Here is an 18,391-nt window from a genome sequence, read left to right on the forward strand (position 1 = left end):
CCCAGGATCCCCTATGAGACCCCCCCCCCAACCCATTGGATCCCCTCTTCTGGAACCCCCTGGACCCATGGGATCTCCACCCAGGATCCACCCTGCACCCATGGGACCCCCCACCCATAGGATCCTCATAGCAGGGACCCCCTCCCCAACCAAGACCCCCTGCCCTAGATGGAGCCCCAAGGCCAGGACCCCTCCACTCCAGTATCTGGGACCCCCTAAGCCAGAATCCTGCAGTCTGGGACCCTCACCCTAACTGAGACCCCCTCTGCCAGTGACCCCCAACCTACCCAGAATCCTCTGGACCATGACCCCCACCCTAGATAAGAGCTCCCTTTCCAGATGGGAGCTGGAGGGCAATGGGGGGATACTGGGGTGCAATGGGGAGATACTGGGGTGCAGTGGAGGGAAATTGGGGTGTAGTGGGGGATACTGGGGTGCAATGGGGAAATTGAGGTGCAACTGGGGGAAATTGGAGTTCAATGTGTTAAATTGGGGTGCAATGGGGGGATATTGGTGTGCAATGGGGGGATACTGGGGTGCAATGGTGATATTGAGGTGCAACCGGGGCAAATTGGGGTGCAATGGGGGAAATTGGGGTGCAATGGGGGACATTAGGGTGTAATGGGGAGATATTTGGGTGCAATGGGGGAAATTGGGGTGCAATGGGGAAACTGGGGTGTAATAGGGAGATATTTGGGTGCAATGGGGGAAATTGGGGTGTAATGAGGAGATATTTGTGTGCATGCAATGGGAGGCTATTGGGTTGCTTGAGGCCCATGGGGCAGATCAAGGGGTGCCAGGGTGTCCCCAAGGTGCTATGGGGACAGACTGGGAGGCTTTCAGGCACTGTGAGGTCCCCAGGGTACTCTGGGACACCCCATGACAGCTCCCACCTCCCCCCAATGACGGCCGGTGTCCCCAGGGTGACAATGGTGACACCAGCGGTGCTGCGGCTGGAGACAGAGGAGCGGGTGGTGCTGGAGGCGCCGGGGTTGGCCACCGCCACCGAGGCCACCCTCCTGGTGCAGGACTTTCCCCTCAAGCGCCACGTGCTCTACCAGATCCGTGTGCCACTGAGCCCCGCCGAGGGCATGTTGGCCACCACCACCATCAAGGTATGTCACCACCCCGCCACCCGGGTCACCTCCCGGCCGGTCACTGCCCCAGACCGCCCCGAGGAGGGTGGCACATGGGGCTCAACCCTATAGGAGGTGGTAGAGAATCTCCATGGGGCTGGTGGGACACCTAGGGGGGCTTGGTCTGCAGGGGGTCTTTGGGGATGTCACCCCACGTCCTTGGAGGCAATGAGAACCTTGGAGATGGTCACTGTATGGCTACAGGGGGGCCACCTGCGGGTCCATGGGGGTGGTCACCTCTTTGGGGACTGTCACCCCCAGGTCCTTGGAGATGGTCACCCGAAGAGAAAGGCCACTGATGGGTCTATGGGGTGGTCACCTCTCTGGGGACAGTGTCCCTGGGGTCCTTGGAGATGGTCACTCTAAGAGAAAGGCCACTGATGGGTCTATGGGGTGGTCACCTCCCTGGGGACAGTGACCCTGAGGTCCTTGGAGATGGTCACCCTAAAGAGGACGGCCTCTGGTTGGTCTATGGGGTGGTCACCTCTTTGGGGATGGTCACCCCCAGGTCCTTGGAGATGGTCACCCTAAGAGGATGGCCACTGATGGGTCTATGGGGTGGTCACCTCTTTGGGTACAGTGACCCTGAGGTCCTTGGAGATGGTCACCCTAAGAGGATGGCCACTGATGGGTCTATGGGGTGGTCACCTCTTTGGGTACAGTGACCCTGAGGTCCTTGGAGATGGTCACCCTATGATTAGAGGATGGCCACCCCTCTGTCTTTGACGATGGCCACTCTGAATTTCTTGGGTACTGTCACCCTGCATCCTCAGCCCTGTTTCCTGGACACGGGTGCCACCTGGTGTCCCTGCCCTGTCCCCGTGGTGCAGGTGCCACCTGGTGTCCTCTGTCCCCGCAGGTGTCGGCCAAGGCACTGCCACAGGCAGAGGGGAAGCAGTTTGTCTCGGTGACGGCGCGGGTGGGCCAGACGACGCTGGAGAAGGTGCTGCTGGTGTCACTCCACAGCGGCCACATCTTCCTGCAGACCGACAAGCCCATCTACACCCCTGGCTCCACTGGTGTGTCCTGGGTGTCACCATGGCACCTTGGGGTGCTGTGGTGGCATCTTAGGGTGTTGGGTCCCCTCCATGGCATCTTGAAGTGTTGAGTCTCCTCAACAGCATCTTGGGGTCCTGGTGGCATCTGGGGTCTTGGGTCCTCTCCACAGCACCTTGGGGTGCTGTGGTGGCACCTTGGGGTGTTGGATCCCCTCCATGGTGTAGTGGGGTCTTGGTGGCACCTTGAGGTTTTGGGTCCCCTCCATGGTGTCTTGGGGTCTTGGTGTGATCTGGGGGTCTTGGGTCCCCTCCATGGCATCTTGGGGTGCTGTGGTGGCACCTTGGGGTGTTGGATGCCCTCCATGGTGTAGTGGGGTCTTGGTGTGATCTGGGGGTCTTGGGTCCCCTCCATGCCATCTTGAGGTCTTGGTGGCACCTTGGGGTGTTGGGTCCCCTCCACGGCATCTTGGGGTGCTGTGGTGACACCTTGAGGTTTTGGGTCCCCTCCATGGTGTCTTGGGGTCTTGGTATGATCTGGGGGTCTTGGGTCCCCTCCACAGCATCTTGGGGTGCTGTGGTGGCACCTTGGGGTGTTGGGTCCCTTCCATGGCATTTGAACTGTTGGATCTCCTGTACAGCACCTTGGGGTCTTGGTGGCACTTTGGGGTCTTGGCGGCACTTTGGGGTGTTGGGTTCCCTCCATGGTGTCTTGGGGTCTTGGTATGATCTGGGGGTCTTGGGTCCCCTCCACAGCATCTTGGGGTGCTGGGGTGGCACCTTGGGGTGTTGGGTCCCCTCCATGGTGTCTTGGGGTCTTGGTGTGATCTGGGGGTGTTGGGTTCAGCACCCATTTGGGGACATTGTCCTGGCACCTCCACTGGGACCCAGGACCCATTTTGGGGTCCAGCACACATTTTTGGGTGTCCCCACACCACCCCTGCTCACCTCATCCCCACTGTCCCTTCCCAGTGCTCTGCCGCCTCTTTGCTCTGGGCCACCTCATGGAGCCAGCGCCCAAGACGGTGGTCGTGGAGGTCAAGGTGGGTGCCCACTGGGGACATAGGGACATAGGGACACGGTCACCCATGCCACTGTCCCCAACCACTCCATGTCCCTTCAGACACCAGATAATGTCATCGTCAAGCAAGTGCCCGTGTCCTCGCCGATGAAGACCGGCATCTACTCCCTCAACCACCCACTGCCCGATGTTGTCAGGTGGGTGTCACCTCCCAGGGTGACTTGGGGACATCCGTGGCCCTGGGCTTGTCCCCTCACCTTGTCCCCCACCTTTTCCAGCCTGGGGACATGGACGATAATGGCCAAATTTGAAGACTCACCAGAAAAGGTCTTCAGCACCCAATTTGAAGTCAAGGAGTATGGTAAGGTGGGGTGGGGGTGGGACCCCAGACACCTGGGTCCCTTGTGTCTGTCCTGGGTGCCATTGGGTGTCCCCACCCCACAGTGCTACCAAGCTTTGAGGTGGTCCTGGAGCCGGAGGAGAAGTTCCTCTACATTGACCGGGAGGAGGATTTCCGGGTGTCCATCACAGCCAGGTGGGATGGGAACCCCAAAACTGCTCATTTTTGGGAGTCAAGCCTCCATGGGTGATGATGTGGGGTGACATTGCTGCTCTGCTCCTATGCAAAGTCCCCAGGGGTTGAGGGAGTGGCATGGGTGCAAAGTGAGAGGTTTGGGAGCGATGGGGACGCGGGAAAATGGGATGATGGGGACAGGGGGTGACAGTGATGTGGGTGTGATGGGGACATGGGGACAGGGGTTGACGGTGACGGTGGTGGCTTGCCCACAGATACCTGTATGGGAAGCGCCTGCAGGGGACAGCCTTCGTCCTCTTCGGCGTTATGGTGGATGATGAGAAGAAGAGCATCCCCCAGTCCCTGAAGCGTGTCCAGGTGACCCTGTCCTTGTCCCTGTCCCCATCCCTTGTCCCTGTCCCCATCCCTTGTCTCTGTTGAGCTGTCACTTGCTGAACCCTGTCACCCACATCCTTACCCCTGCCCACATCCCTGTCTCATACTGAGCCCTGTCATCCCCTACCTGTCCCCATTCCCATCCCTGTCCCCACCTTGGTCCCCGTGGCTGTCCCCTGTCCCACTAACACCACACTGCAGGTGACGGATGGGGACGGGGAAGCCGTGCTGCCCATGGCCCTGCTGCGGCAGCGGTTCGGCAGGACACTCGCTCTACGTCTCTGTCACCGTCCTCACTGAGTCAGGTGTGCAGGGGGATTGCAGGGGACACGGAGGACTTGGGGGGACAGGGATGGCAGGGACATGCGAGGCCACGGGCTGTATGTCTCTGTCACAGTCTTCAAGAACTTGGGTAGGTGGGAGGACACCCAGAGACATGTGGGGACACAGGGGGATGGGGACAGCAGTGACATGGGGGGCTGGGGACATAGGGTTGAGGATGGCAAAGGATGGGGACATGTGGGGTTGGGGACATCAAAGGATGGGGAGATGTAAGGTTGAGGACAGAGAGGATGGGGACATCTGGGGCCACCCAAGGTCAGCCAAGGCTGTCCCTGGGGGTGACTGGGAGCTGTGTCCTGGCAATGGGTGACACGGCCATTCCCGTGGCCACTGCAGGCAGTGACATGGTGGAGGCGCAGCGCACTGGCATCCGCATCGTGACATCCCCCTACACCATCCACTTCACCCGCACCCCCAAGTACTTCAAGCCGGGGATGCCCTTCGATCTGATGGTAATGGCATCTGGGGACAGAGATGGGGACAGCGGTGGCATTGGCCCAGAAGCCCATGTCATATCACTGAGTCACCTGGAGAGGGCCTGGGGACCGCGGTCTGTCCCTGTGTCACTGGGATGGCACCAGGTGACGTGTCCCTCATGCCACATCCCCGTGTAATGTCCTCATGTCACACCACATCAGGTCTACGTCACTAACCCAGATGAGTCTCCGGCTTCGCGTGTCACCGTCAAGGCCGATAACTTCCAGGGTCTCGTCTCCACCCAGCGCGATGGCACAGCCAAGCTGGTCCTCAACATGCCAGCCAACAAGGACACGGTCCCCATCACTGTGAGTCCACTGGGGTGGCCTTGGAACTGGGGTGGCCACAGTGACTGGGGACAGTGGTTGAAGTGACCAGGGCATTGGGGTTGCTGAGACAACTGAGGTGTCCAGGGTGACCAAGGACCACCGTGGTCACAATTGACCAAGGGCCAGGGCAGCAGGATCACGGGACCAGAATAGCCTGGACATCCATGGTGGCCAAGGGTCAGGACCACCTCGATCACCATTAACCAAGGACCAGGATGGCCAAGGTGAGGGTGACCAGCACGGCCGAGATGACTGTGGTGATCAAGATGTCCCAAGTGGCCAATGACCAGGGCTATCCTGGTCACCGTTGACCAAGGAGCAGTATGGCTGGTGTCAGGAGGACCATGGTGGCCAACACAATTGGGTTGACCAAGACATCTAGGGTGCTCAAGAATCAGGATGGCCAGTGCCAAGGAGACTGGTGGAGATGTCCATGGTGGCCAAGCTGTCCATGGTGGCCAAGTTGTCTATGGTGGCCAAGTTGCCCATGGTAGCCAAGTTGTCTATGGTGGCCAAGTTGCCCATGGTAGCCAAGTTGTCTATGGTGGCCATGGTGGCCAAGTTGTCTATGGTGGCCAAGTTGTCCATGGTGGCCAAGTTGCCCATGGTAGCCAAGTTGTCTATGGTGGCCAAGTTGCCCATGGTGGCCTGCAGTCAGGGTCAGCATGGGTCACCAGTGGCCAAGAATTGGCATGGCCAAGGTCAGGGTGACCAAGGTGGCTGCATTGGCTGGAGTGGCCGAGACGCGTCGGGTATCAGCAACGATCAGGTTGACCAAGGAGATGACCACCATTGACCAAGGACCAGGACAGCCAGGACCTCCATGATGACCCCTGCCCACGTCCACACCTCTCCCTGTTGACCAAGGCCACTTTGTCCCCTGTGTTGCAGGTGCGGACGAACCAACCCGGCTTGCCTCCCGACCGCCAGGCCTCCCGGCAGATGACGGCCGAAGCTTACCGCAGCCAAGGTGGCTCCAGCAACTTCCTCCACTTGGCCGTGGGGGCCACCGAGGTGCAGCCTGGGGAAAACCTCCCTGTCAACTTCCACATCAAGAGCAACAGCAACGCCGTCCGCGACTCCGTCCCCTACTTCACCTACCTGGTGAGTGCGCTTGGCCTCTGCCAACCAACTGTGTCCCATCTTGAGGACATAGGTGTCCAGGTGCCCACCAACCCTGCCTCTCTTTGCCCAGATCATGAGCAAGGGGCGCATCATCCACGTGGGGCGACAGAAGCACGAGGCTGGCCAGAGCCTGGTCACCATGTCACTGCCGGTGACGGCCGAGCTCATCCCCTCCTTCCGCTTCGTGGCCTACTACTACGTGATGCCTGGTGAGATCGTTGCTGACTCCGTCTGGGTTGACGTCAAGGACACTTGCATGGGCACCGTGAGTGTGTCCCCACTGTCCCAGGGGCTGGAGGGGTCCATGGGGGTATTGACTGGGCCTTGGAAGTGGTTTAAGTGGCCCTTGGTTGGCCCATGATGGAGAGATTGGGTGGCTCTTAAGTGGTTTGGATAGTCCATGAGGGGCTTGGGCATCTCATGGTGGGACTTGGGTAGCCCACAATGGAGACTGAGTGGCACTTAAGTGGTTTGAATAGTCCATGAAGGGCTTGGGTGGCCCATGAAAGGAGTTGGGTGGCCCATGATGGAGATTGGGTGGCACTTAAGTGGTTTGGATAGTCCATGAGGGGCTTGGGCATCTCATGGTGGGACTAGGGTAGCCCACAATGGAGACTGAGTGGCACTTAAGTGGCTTGAATAGTCCATGAAGGGCTTGAGTGGCCCATGAAAGGAGTTGGGTGGTCCACGATGGAGACCGAGTGGCACTGAAGGGGTTTGGATAGTTCATGAGGAGCTTGGGCATCTCATGGCCAGGCTTGGGTGGCCCATGAAAGGAGTTGGGTGGCCCATGATGAAGATTGGGTGGCACTTAAGTGGTTTGAACAGTCCATGAGGGGCTTGGGCATCTCATGGTGGGACTTGGGTGGCCCAGGTGCCCCATTGACACACAGCCATCAGCTACCCCTGGAAGACTCCAGCACCCTGTGGGGTTGAGGTGAAGATATTTTTTTGGGCATCCTGTGGACATGACCCCTCCCTGTCCCATGTCCCCGTGGCAGCTGGTGGTGAAGGGAGCAACAGAGGCCGACAACCGGGTGCACGAACCAGGGACACCCATGCGGCTGCGCATCGAGGGTGACCACCAAGCCCATGTGGGGTTGGTGGCTGTGGATAAGGGTGTCTACGTCCTCAACAAGAAGAACAAGCTCACCCAGTCCAAGGTGAGTGCCCGGATCCCCGTCCCCATTGTCCCCGGGTGACAGCAGTGGCTGTCATGGCTGTCCCATTGGCCACAGGTTTGGGACACGGTGGAGAAGAGTGACATCGCCTGCACCCCGGGCAGCGGGAGGGACAACGTGGGTGTCTTTGCTGATGCTGGCCTCAGCCTGGTCACCAGCGTGAAGATCACCACGCCACCGCGAGGGGGTAGGGGACACATTGGGGACTGGGACAACCTGGGGTGACACCTTGGGGATGGGGTAGGTGGCACCTTGGGGATGGAGTAGGTGGCACCTTGGGGTTGGAGTAGGTGACACCTTAGGTATGGGGTAGGTGACACCTTGGGGATGGAGTAGGTGGCACCTTGGGGATGGAATAGGTGGCACCTTGGGGATGGAGTAGGTGGCACCTTGGGGATGAAGTAGGTGACACCTTGGGTATGGGGTAGGTGGCACCTTGGGGATGGGGTAGGTGACACCTTGGGTATGGGGCAGGTGGCACCTTGGGGATGAGGTAGGTGGCACCTTGGGGATGGGGTAGGTGACACCTTGGGGATGTGACACTTCAAGGATGGGGGAGTGTGATACGTCAGGGATAGGGGATGTGTCCCCTAAGCTTTGGGATGTGACAATTGACGTCAAGGGGAAATGACACCTGGGTTTGGAGTTGTGACACCGTGGGGTCCTGACTTGTGTCCTCTCTGTCCCCAGAGGTCCAGTGTCCCCAGCCCGCAAAACGCAAGCGCCGCTCCCTGCAGCTCATTGAGTACAAAGGCAACAAGAGTAGGTGGCACTGGCAGCATCCCATGTCCCCATGTCCCCCACTCTGGTGTCCTATGTCCCTGAAGATGCCAAGGTGTCCCAGGTCCCTTAGGGACACCAGAGCATCCCATATCCTAATCAGTACCCTCATCCCATGTTCCTGAGGGTCACCAGAGTGTCCTATGTTCCTGAAGATGCCAAAGTGTCCCATGTCCTCAAGGGACATCAGGACATCCCATGTCCCCGGTGCTACCAAAGCATCCCATGTCTCAATCAACACCAGCGCCCCAGGTTCCTGAGGGACACCAGAGCATCCCATGTCCCAAACAACACCGGTGTCCTAAGTCCCTGAGGGATACCAGAGCATCCCATGTCCCAAACAACACCAGTGTCCTAAGTCCCTGAGGGATACCAGAGCATCCCATGTCCCAAACAACACCAGTGTCCTAAGTCCCTGAGGGATACCAGAGCATCCCATGTCCCAAACAACACCAGTGTCCTAAGTCCCTGAGGGATACCAGAGCATCCCATGTCCCAAACAACACCAGTGTCCTAAGTCCCTGAGGGATACCAGAGCATCCCATGTCCCAATCAATACCAATGTCCCATGTCCCTGAGGGATGCCAGAGCATCCCATGTCCCAAACAACACCAGTGTCCTAAGTCCCTGAGGGATACCAGAACATCCCATGTCCCAATCAATATCAATGTCCCATGTTCCTGAGGGACGCCAGAGCATCCCATGTCCCAGACAACACCAGTGTCCTAAGTCCCTGAGGGATACCAGAGCATCTCATGTCCCAGTCATTACCAATGTCCCATGTCCCAATCAATACCAATGTCCCATGTCCCTGAGGGACACCAGAGCAACCCATGTCCCTGGTGCTACCACAGCATCCCATGTACCAATCAACACCAGCATCCCAAGTCCCTGAGGGACACCAGAGTGTCCCACATCCCTGATGACACCACAGCACCCCATATCCCAAAGGACACCAGAACGTCCCATGTCCCTCAAGCCAGGGGCTTTGGGACTGGGTACCAGTTGGGCTCCTTGGTGCCGGCAGTGGCTGAATACACGGACAAGTTGCTGCGCAAGTGTTGTGAGGATGGCATGAAGGAGAACCCCATGGGCCACAGCTGCGAGCATCGCACCACCTACATCCAGGATGGGGAAACCTGCGTCCGCGCCTTCCTCGACTGCTGCAAGTACATCAAGGGCATCCGCGACCAGAAGCAGCGCAATTTCCACCTGCAGTTGGCTCGAAGCAAGTGCTGGGCAATGGTGGGGTTGGCGGTTGGGTGATGCTTGGGTGATGCTTGGGTGAAGGTCAGGTGAACCTTGGGTGTTGCTTGCAATGTCCTTGGGCAATACTTGGGTGAATTTTGGCCAATACTTGGATGAATTTTGGCCAATACGTGGGTGAATTTTGGGCAACACTTGGGTGAACTTTGTGCAACGCTTGGGTGAATTTTGGGCAATTCTTGGGTGAAAGTTGGGTGATGCCTGGAGAAACTTGGACAAAGCAAGGGTGGTGCTTGGGGTCATACTGGCTCCACTCAGGGACTGGGGCCCTGAGGCCACGGTCGAGAGAAGGACACCACCTCCACCCACCACCCCCAGGCGAGGAGGAAAACGTCTTCCTCTCCGACGAGGATATCACTTCACGGAGCCTCTTCCCGGAGAGCTGGCTGTGGCAGGTGGAGCCGCTGACGGAGCAGCCCAATGATCTGGGGTGAGCCCTGTGTTCTTGCCCCAACACCCTTCCACCCCATGACGCAACTTGGGGACCATGACCTCCTCCTTGTCCAGCTCTGGACACTGCCTTGCCCAGTCTGGAGACCACGGTGGTCCCCAAGACCATACAAAGGCCATTCCTGACCCCCTGGTGCTGCCTTGAGACCAGCTATGACACCTTGGTCCAGCTCAGGGGCCATCTACACCCCCCTGGGGACCACTTTGAGGGCAGTTATGACCCCCTTGGCCATTCCCATCCTCTCCAGAATCTCCTCAAAGACTCTACCTGTGTACCTGAAGGACTCCATCACCACCTGGGAGGTCCTGGCCATCAGCCTCTCACCGACCAAGGGTACGTGATGGAGTATAGAGGTGGCCCTGGGGTTCAAAGGAGTCACCAAACCTTGGGGATGGTCCCTGGGATTTGAGGGATCCCCTAAACCTTGGAAGAGCTCCATGGGACTTGAGGGATGCCCTAAATCTTAGGAGAGCTCCATGGGACTTGAGGGATGCCCTAAACCTTGAGAGGACTCCATGGGACTTGAGGGATCCCCTAAACCTTGAGAGGACTCCATGGGACTTGAGGGATCTCTGAAAGCCCTGATGATGTCCCTGTGACGTGAGGGGCCCAGTAAGCACATAAACCTGACCCTCATGTCCTCGTGGGTCACCCCGCAGGGCTGTGCGTGGCTGACCCCTATGAGATCACGGTGATGAAGGACTTCTTCATCGACCTGCGCCTGCCCTACTCTGTGGTGAGGAACGAGCAGGTGGAGATCCGTGCCATCCTCTACAACTACTGGACCAGCGAAATCACGGTTGGCAGGGGACTCACCCGTGGGCTTCTGGGAGAAGGGAGGCAGTCTGTGGCCACCTGAACCCCACGGCCAACATCTCGGTGCCCCGCAGGTGCGCGTGGAGCTGATGTACAACCCAGCCTTGTGCAGCGCCTCCACCTCCAAGACGCGCTACCAGCAGATCCTCAAGCTGAAACCTCAGTCGTCGTGGGCCGTGCCCTTCGTCATCGTGCCCTTGCAGCTGGGGCTGCACGAGGTGGAGGTGAAGGCGGCCGTCCGGAACAAATACGTGGCTGACGGCGTCAAGAAGAAGCTCAAAGTTGTGGTGAGTGGCCATTGGTGCTCGTGGCACCACATGGTGCCACCTCCAGCCCTGCCATGTCCCCAGCATGGTATCCTTGTGACATCCTTATCTCCACATTCATCCTGGTGTTGGTACCCAGGGATGAAAGATGCTTTCCCCCAGGATGCTCAAGTGTGGTCTCCTGGGGCTCTCCCAGTTTGGCTCATGAGCTGGGGGTGCTGGTTTACACTGGGACACCTTTCCTGGACAACCCAGAGAGGTTGGGAAGGGGAAGACCCAAGCCCAACCCAACTTTAAGCATTAGTCTCTCACCTCTGCAGCCCGAAGGGATGAGGTTGGAGAAGACGGTGAAGATAGTTGAGCTGGACCCGAAGAACAAGGGAGTCAGTGAGTGGTCTCCATTGGTCTTGGGGAAGTCTCAGCCCCACAGGGATGCCCCACTGAGGGGAGGATTTGGGGCATCTTGGGGAATAAGAGAAACACTGCTGTGGAACATCTTGGGGCATGAAGGATGGACCATCAATACCCCAGGGGCATCCTGGGGGACAACGGACATCCTACTATGGAGCTGGGGCATCTCAGGGAATGAGGGGTGTCCTGCTGTGGGCCTGGGACATCCTTGGGCACAAGGGACATCCTTCTATGGAGCTGGGGCATCTTGAGGGAGAAGGGACATCCTGGTATGATTTTGGAGCACCTTGAAGGACAAGGGACATCCTTAGGGATGCCTATCTCCATCCTGGCCTCTCTGCCCCACAGATGGTGTACAGGAGGAGAAGGTGAGGGCAGCAAACATCTCTGACATTGTCCCCAACACGGAGTCGGAGACCAAAGTCAGCATCCAAGGTGGGAAGAGACACACACGGGTACAAACTAGCAGCAGAGTGGGGACACTCCTGGCTTGACGTCTCCCCTTCTTCTGGTCCAGGCAACCCCGTGTCCATCATGGTGGAGAAAGCCATAGATGGGAGCAAGCTGAAGCACCTCATCGTGACGCCGGCGGGCTGTGGGGAGCAGAACATGATCGGGATGACGCCCACCGTCATTGCCACCCACTACCTGGACAGCACGTTGCAGTGGGAAAGCTTCGGGATTGACCGCCGCACTGAGGCCATCAACTTGATCAAAAAGGGTAGGAGCATCCCCCAAAGGGTGGGAGCACCCCCTGGTTTCTTCTCCTGGGGGGCAAAATGTTGCCATCATCCAAGGTACCGAAGAAACTTGTGCCTTTGGAGAAGACGTGGGTTGGGCGCTACCAGTTTGGCGATTTCTAGAGCTACTGGTTTGCACTGGAGTGTGCTCCAGATTGGGTTGGTGGCCTGAAGCCACCTCAGCTTGACTGAGTGCTCCTTGTGTTGGCCAATGGCTGGAGGGCACTGGTGGCCTGAAGCCATCTCCGGGTGCTCCTTGTGTTGGCCAATGGCTGGAGGGCATTGGTGGCCTGAAGCCACCTCAACTTGACTGGGTGCTCCTTATGTTGGCCAATGGTTGGAAGGAATTGGTGGCCTGAAGCTCCCTCAGCTTGGTTGGATGTTCTTGTCTTGGCCAATGATTGGAGGGCATTGGTGGCCTGAAGCCACCTCAACTTGACTGGGTGTTCCTCGTGTTGGCCAATGGTTGGAGGGCATTGGTGGCCTGAAGCTCCCTCAGCTTGGTTGGATGTTCTTGTCTTGGCCAATGATTGGAGGGCATTGGTGGCCTGAAGCCACCTCTGGGTGCTCCTTGTGTTGACCAGTGGCTGAAGGTGTTTGGTGGCCTGAAGCCACCTCTGGTTGCTCCCTGTGTTGTCCAACCACCACCTCCTCACCAGGTTACACCCAACAACTTGCTTTCCGGAAGCCTGACAGCTCCTTTGCCGTCTTCCAGAACCGCCAATCAAGCACCTGGTGAGAGCCACGTTGCCACCACCACACGGGTCCGGGTGACAGGGTTGGCCATGACACCAAGGTCCTCCTGTCCCCCAGGTTGACAGCCTATGTGACCAAAGTCTTTGCCCTGGCCATCAACCTGGTAGACATCGAGCTCGAGGTGATTTGCGGTGCCGTGAAATGGCTCATCCTGGAGAAGCAGAAGCCAGATGGGATTTTCCAAGAAGATGCTCCGGTCATCCATAAGGAGATGGTGGTATGGAGGGACCCAAACCCTGTCCCTGATGGTGACCAGAGCCCTGTTGGCTCGAGGATTTTGGACTGAACTGTGGGGAAAGGACTGCATTAGGTGACAGGGATGTGTGTTGGGTGGACATTGCTGTGAAAACCACGATCCTGAGGGGTTCTCCCTCGATTTTGTCACATAGGGAGGCTACCAAGGTGCCGAGCCCGAGGTGTCGCTGACAGCCTTTGTCCTCGTCGCGCTGCAGGAGGCCCGGGAGGTCTGCAAGAACCACGTCAACGTGAGTGGCCTGGTCCTCAACCCAACATGGGGAGAGGGGACACAAGGGGCATCTGTCTCATAGAACAGTGCTTCAAGATGAGGTGCCCAACCCTTATAGCAGCCACCTGAAAATCCAAACTTAGCACCATTTCTGCCCAGAGCTTGGATGGGAGCATCACCAAAGCCGCCGATTACCTTGCCCGGAGGTACCAGTCGCTGACCCGGCCCTACACGGTGGCCCTGACCTCCTACGCCTTGGCCTTGACGGGGAAACTCAAGAGCGAGAAAGTTCTCATGAAGTTTTCCAAAGGTGATGTCTCACTGTGGGGGGAGGACAAAAAACTGGGGTGAGGGGGGAAGAGGTGATTATGGGGGTGGGAGAAATCACCCCCGGAGGGTGCTGAGGGACCGGTGTCACCCCAGGGGGCAGAAGCTGGGAGGAACGCAACGCCCACACCTACAACATCGAGGGGACGTCCTACGCCTTGCTGGCCTTGCTGCAGATGGAGAAGCCGGAGCTGACGGGACCGGTGGCCCGCTGGCTTGCCCAGCAGAACTACTTTGGAGGTGGCTACGGATCCACTCAGGTGGGCTACGAAAACCCCTGGCACCCATGGGTGCTGTCCTGGCCCCCGCTGCCATGGGGAAGGGGGACAGGGACATAGGGATTGAGGGCTTTTTTGGAGGTTGAGGTGCCACCTCATAGCGCTGGGGACTCTGGGGACATGGTACATCTCTTGGGGGACATCTCTGGCCCCATGGGACCCTGAAGGCATTGGGGGACCCCACAGGGCTTGGGGGTCACCTCAGGGCCCTTGGGACCCCCAGGGACGTGGCACGTCCTTGGGGAACACCCATGGTCCTATGGGATCACAAGGGCTTTGGAAAACCCAAAAGACCTGTCCCTTGGGGACACCGTAGTCCCTTGGGGACACCATAGTCCCTGGGGACACCTCAGGGACATGTCCTGCCCCTCAGGGACACCTTTACTCCATAAGACCCCCAAGGGTATGTTCCAGGTGACATCAAGTGGTCCCAGGACTTGGGGTCACCTTGGGCTCAGGACCACCCAGGAGGTTTTGGGGATGCTCCAGACGGTGTCCTCAAGCCTTGGTGACACTGGTGTCCCTGCAGGCCACCATCCTGGTATTCCAAGCCCTGGCCCAGTACCAGGTGATGACTCCACGGCAGCTGGATCTCAACCTCGACGTGTCGGTGCTGCTGCCGCGCCGCGCCAACGCCATCACCTACCGCATCGAGAACAGAAACGCCCTGGTGTCGCGCTCCGCCGAGGTACCCATGCCCTTGTCACCCTGTCGCCCTTGTCACCCTGTCACCCTTGTCACCCTGTCACCCTTGTCACCGTCACCGTCAGGACCATGGGGATGCATCTCCCTGCTGTTGCTGTCCATGGGATGTCCCTGTCCCTTCTGTGTCTCTTCGTGTCCCAGGACAACCTTGTCCCATCGCTATGGCCTCTGCTGCCCGTGTTCCTTCCATGTCCCCTCCATGTCCTCTCTGTGTCCTTCCAAGGCTTGGAATGTCCCTCCATGTCCCTGCCATGTCCCTGGCTCCTCTTGTCCCCTCCCTTGCTGTGTCCTGGAATGTCCCTGTTCCCTTCATGACCCTCCATGTCCTTGTCCCCTCCATGTCCCTTTGTGTCTTGCAACCCCATCGCCCCCTCCATATCCTGGGATGTCCCTGTTCCTTCTACATTCTGGCATGCTCCCGTCCCTTCCATGTCCCTCCCAGGGGACATCCCTGTCCCTCCTCAATGTCCCCTCTCCCCACAGACCAAGTTGAATGAGGACTTCACGGTGAAAGCCGAGGGCACAGGCAAGGGGACAATGACAGTGGTGACTATCTACAACGCCAAGGTCCCTGAGAAGGACAACAAGTGCGACAGCTTCGACCTGCAGGTGCAGGTGGAGGATGTGAAGATGGGTGAGTCCCCACATGTCCCCTCCATGTCCTCACTATGTCACCCTAGATCCCTCCCCATGTCCTTGAAGTGTGTCCTCCGTGTCCCCTTGGATGTCCCTCATGTCCCCTTCGATGTCCCCCGTGTCCCCTCATTGTCCCCATGTCCCCCCACAGGCAAGGAAGAGGAGGGCGTCATCCGCTCCGTCAAGATCACCATCTGCACCAGGTAGGACAGGCTGGTGACACTGGGGACATCAGGGACATTGGGGACATGGCAATGGGTATACTGGGGACAGGGACATCAAGGATGGGGATGCTGGGGACAATAGGGCGGTTGGGGGCAGGCAGGTGGCCTCAGCCCTGTCCCTACAGGTACCTGGACACCGTGGATGCCACCATGTCCATCCTCGACGTCTCCATGCTCACGGGCTTCTCGCCTGATCTCCAGGACCTGAAGAGGGTAAGTGTGGGGACATGGGGACACATGGGGACACATCGGGGAGACACAAGGCCTGGCATCTTTGTGCCATTGTGTCCCCACATCTCCCTAACCACCATGTGTGTCCCCCATGTCCTTGTGTCCCCATGTGTCCCTGTGTCCCCATAATCCTGTGCCACCGCCATCTCTCCATGGCTATGTGTCCCCTGGTGTCACTGTCCCCATGTCCCAATGTGTCCCCACATCTCTGCAAGTCCCCCACATCCTGCCATGGCCATGTGTCCCATGTGGCCAGCATCACCGTGTCCCTGCATGCCCCTGTGCCCATTCATCCCTGTATCCCAATGCGGTTGCATGTCCCCACGTGTCCCCTCATGCCCCGGTGTCACTGTGTCCTTGTCCCCAGCTCACGGAGGGGGTGGACAGGTACATCTCCAAGTATGAGATCGACCAAGCGCTGTCAGACCGCAGCAACCTCGTCATCTACCTCGACAAGGTGGGGATATGGGGGACATGGGGATGGGGACAAGATGGGACAGGGATGGGGACAAGGTAGGACAAGGTGAGGACAAGATAGGACAAGGTGGGGACAAGATGGGACAGATATGGGGACAGGGACAAGATGGGATGGGGATGAAGACATGATAGGACAGGGACAGTGTGGGACAGGGATGGGGACAGAGTGTGTAAAAGGACAAGGATGGGCATAGGATGGAGTTTGGGACATGGACAGGGAGAGGATGGGGACAGGGATGAGGATAAAATTGGGGACAGAAGTGGGGACAGGACTGGGACAGGGATGGAGACAAAGGTGGGGACAACGAGATGGATTCGAGTCATGGATAGGGACATCATGGGAACGGGGCTGGGGATAGGGCCAGGCTGGGGGCTGGTTGACTGCCATCCCCTTGTCCCCATGGTGTCCCCATGTCCCCGTCCCCAGGTCTCACACAAGGCCGAGGAGTGTTTCTCCTTCAAGGCCCACCAGCGATTCAGGGTGGGCTTGATCCAGCCCGCGGCTGTCACCGTCTACAGCTACTACAAGATCGGTGTGTCCCACGTCCCCTTGGGTGACCCTCAGGTCCCCTCTGTCCCCACACTCCCCTCCATGCCCCCTGCTTCCACGAAGTCCCCTCTGTGTCCTCTCTTGTCCCTTTGTCCCACCATGTCCCTGCTGATCTCCCCATGCCTCTGTCCCCATGTCCCCTGCTGACCCCCCTCCACATGTTCCCACCCTGTCCTCATGTCCCACTGGTCCTTTCCCTGTGTCCCCCTGCCACCTCATGTCCCCGTGTCCCCACAGATGACCGCTGCACCCGTTTCTACCACCCGGACAAGGACGGTGGGCAACTGAGCAAGATCTGCTATGGGGACGTGTGCCGCTGCGCTGAAGGTGACATAAGGACATGGGGACAGACTGGGTCAACACCCCTGCTGTGATGGGACACGTCATGGCCATGATGGGACACGTCATGGCTGTGATGGGACACGCCATGGCCATGTCGGGCCATGCTGGGACACGTCACGGCCATGGTGGGACACACCATTGGTGTGACGGGATGTGTCATGGCTGTGATGACACCATGTCCTTGCTATGGTGGCATATGTCCCTGCCATGACGGGACGTGTTGGTGCCACAACAGACCTTGTCATTGTCATATCCCTGTGTCCCCATGTCCCCGCAGAAACCTGCTTCAAGCGGCAGAAGGATGAGGTCCCCATAACTGTCAACCAACGCATCGAGCGCGCCTGCGAGCCGGGAGTTGACTACGGTGGGACAGGGGGGACATGGGGACATAGGGCCATGGAAGGATAATGAGGGATATGGGGTCATGGGGGGAGTTGAGGCACATAGAGGTGACATAAAGGGCGTGGATGGGGACGTGAAGGGCCACAGAAGGACATGAGGGACATGGGTGGACATGGAGGGACAAGAGGGACGGGTGGGGACGTAGAGGGACATGGGGAGGAAAGGGGAGGTCACCCTGAAGTGGGGGTGACAGGATGATGTCCCCTCCTCAGTGTACAAGGTGAAGCTGGTGGCATTGGAGCAGTCGCCGTCCCACGACAACTACATCATGACCATCCTCTCTGTCATCAAGATGGGTATGAGCACCCCGGGGGGGGGTACAAGGCCACCCTGAGGGACATGGTGGGGGTCACCTGGGGCTGGGGACACTGGTTGGGAAGGGACACCCAGTGGGTTGGTGTCACCCAACGGTGCTGGGGACACCCAAGGGTCTGTTGTCACCCATGGCTGATGACGGTGCCACTAAGGATGCCTTTGGCACCCTGGGGATTGAGAGTCCCCATTGCTGGCCATGTCCAAGTGGGTGTCCCTGTCATGTTGGGGTGGCAGTGATGTCACCCACGTCCTTTCCCCTGGGACAGGCACCGACGAGAACCCAGCAGGAAGCAACCGGACCTTCGTGAGCCACCAGCAGTGCCGAGACTCCCTGAGGCTCCAGATGGGCCAGGACTACCTGCTATGGGGGCTGGCCACCGACTTGTGGGTCACCGGCGGCCGGTAGGGACACGGGGACACGTGTGCGGACATGGGG

General features: G+C 58.7%; 1 protein-coding gene across 1 annotated transcript in view; it reads left to right on the plus strand.

Annotated features, from left to right (window-relative positions):
* The first annotated feature begins 929 nt into the window (after positions 1-929).
* The window catches only part of C3 (complement component 3), an 18,465-nt gene continuing 1,003 nt past the window's right edge, over positions 930-18,391 (plus strand). The window contains exons 1-38 of the mRNA XM_010190517.1: positions 930-1,115; positions 1,996-2,155; positions 3,104-3,174; positions 3,255-3,349; positions 3,431-3,513; positions 3,597-3,687; positions 3,942-4,044; positions 4,286-4,367; positions 4,741-4,856; positions 5,043-5,189; positions 6,102-6,314; positions 6,406-6,600; positions 7,337-7,498; positions 7,574-7,703; positions 8,207-8,278; positions 9,324-9,530; positions 9,881-9,992; positions 10,261-10,346; positions 10,673-10,812; positions 10,904-11,116; positions 11,416-11,482; positions 11,855-11,941; positions 12,024-12,227; positions 12,906-12,981; positions 13,060-13,219; positions 13,392-13,487; positions 13,628-13,791; positions 13,902-14,055; positions 14,603-14,761; positions 15,262-15,412; positions 15,566-15,617; positions 15,764-15,851; positions 16,237-16,326; positions 16,774-16,879; positions 17,134-17,223; positions 17,516-17,602; positions 17,853-17,936; positions 18,222-18,357. Of these exons, the coding sequence (XP_010188819.1) occupies positions 930-1,115; positions 1,996-2,155; positions 3,104-3,174; positions 3,255-3,349; positions 3,431-3,513; positions 3,597-3,687; positions 3,942-4,044; positions 4,286-4,367; positions 4,741-4,856; positions 5,043-5,189; positions 6,102-6,314; positions 6,406-6,600; positions 7,337-7,498; positions 7,574-7,703; positions 8,207-8,278; positions 9,324-9,530; positions 9,881-9,992; positions 10,261-10,346; positions 10,673-10,812; positions 10,904-11,116; positions 11,416-11,482; positions 11,855-11,941; positions 12,024-12,227; positions 12,906-12,981; positions 13,060-13,219; positions 13,392-13,487; positions 13,628-13,791; positions 13,902-14,055; positions 14,603-14,761; positions 15,262-15,412; positions 15,566-15,617; positions 15,764-15,851; positions 16,237-16,326; positions 16,774-16,879; positions 17,134-17,223; positions 17,516-17,602; positions 17,853-17,936; positions 18,222-18,357 (4,715 nt within the window). The remainder of the gene's footprint in view (positions 1,116-1,995; positions 2,156-3,103; positions 3,175-3,254; positions 3,350-3,430; positions 3,514-3,596; positions 3,688-3,941; positions 4,045-4,285; positions 4,368-4,740; positions 4,857-5,042; positions 5,190-6,101; positions 6,315-6,405; positions 6,601-7,336; positions 7,499-7,573; positions 7,704-8,206; positions 8,279-9,323; positions 9,531-9,880; positions 9,993-10,260; positions 10,347-10,672; positions 10,813-10,903; positions 11,117-11,415; positions 11,483-11,854; positions 11,942-12,023; positions 12,228-12,905; positions 12,982-13,059; positions 13,220-13,391; positions 13,488-13,627; positions 13,792-13,901; positions 14,056-14,602; positions 14,762-15,261; positions 15,413-15,565; positions 15,618-15,763; positions 15,852-16,236; positions 16,327-16,773; positions 16,880-17,133; positions 17,224-17,515; positions 17,603-17,852; positions 17,937-18,221; positions 18,358-18,391) is intronic.

This window comes from Mesitornis unicolor, unplaced genomic scaffold, assembly GCF_000695765.1.
Source record: "Mesitornis unicolor isolate BGI_N332 unplaced genomic scaffold, ASM69576v1 scaffold21668, whole genome shotgun sequence".
Classification (NCBI taxonomy): Eukaryota; Metazoa; Chordata; class Aves; order Mesitornithiformes; family Mesitornithidae; genus Mesitornis; species Mesitornis unicolor.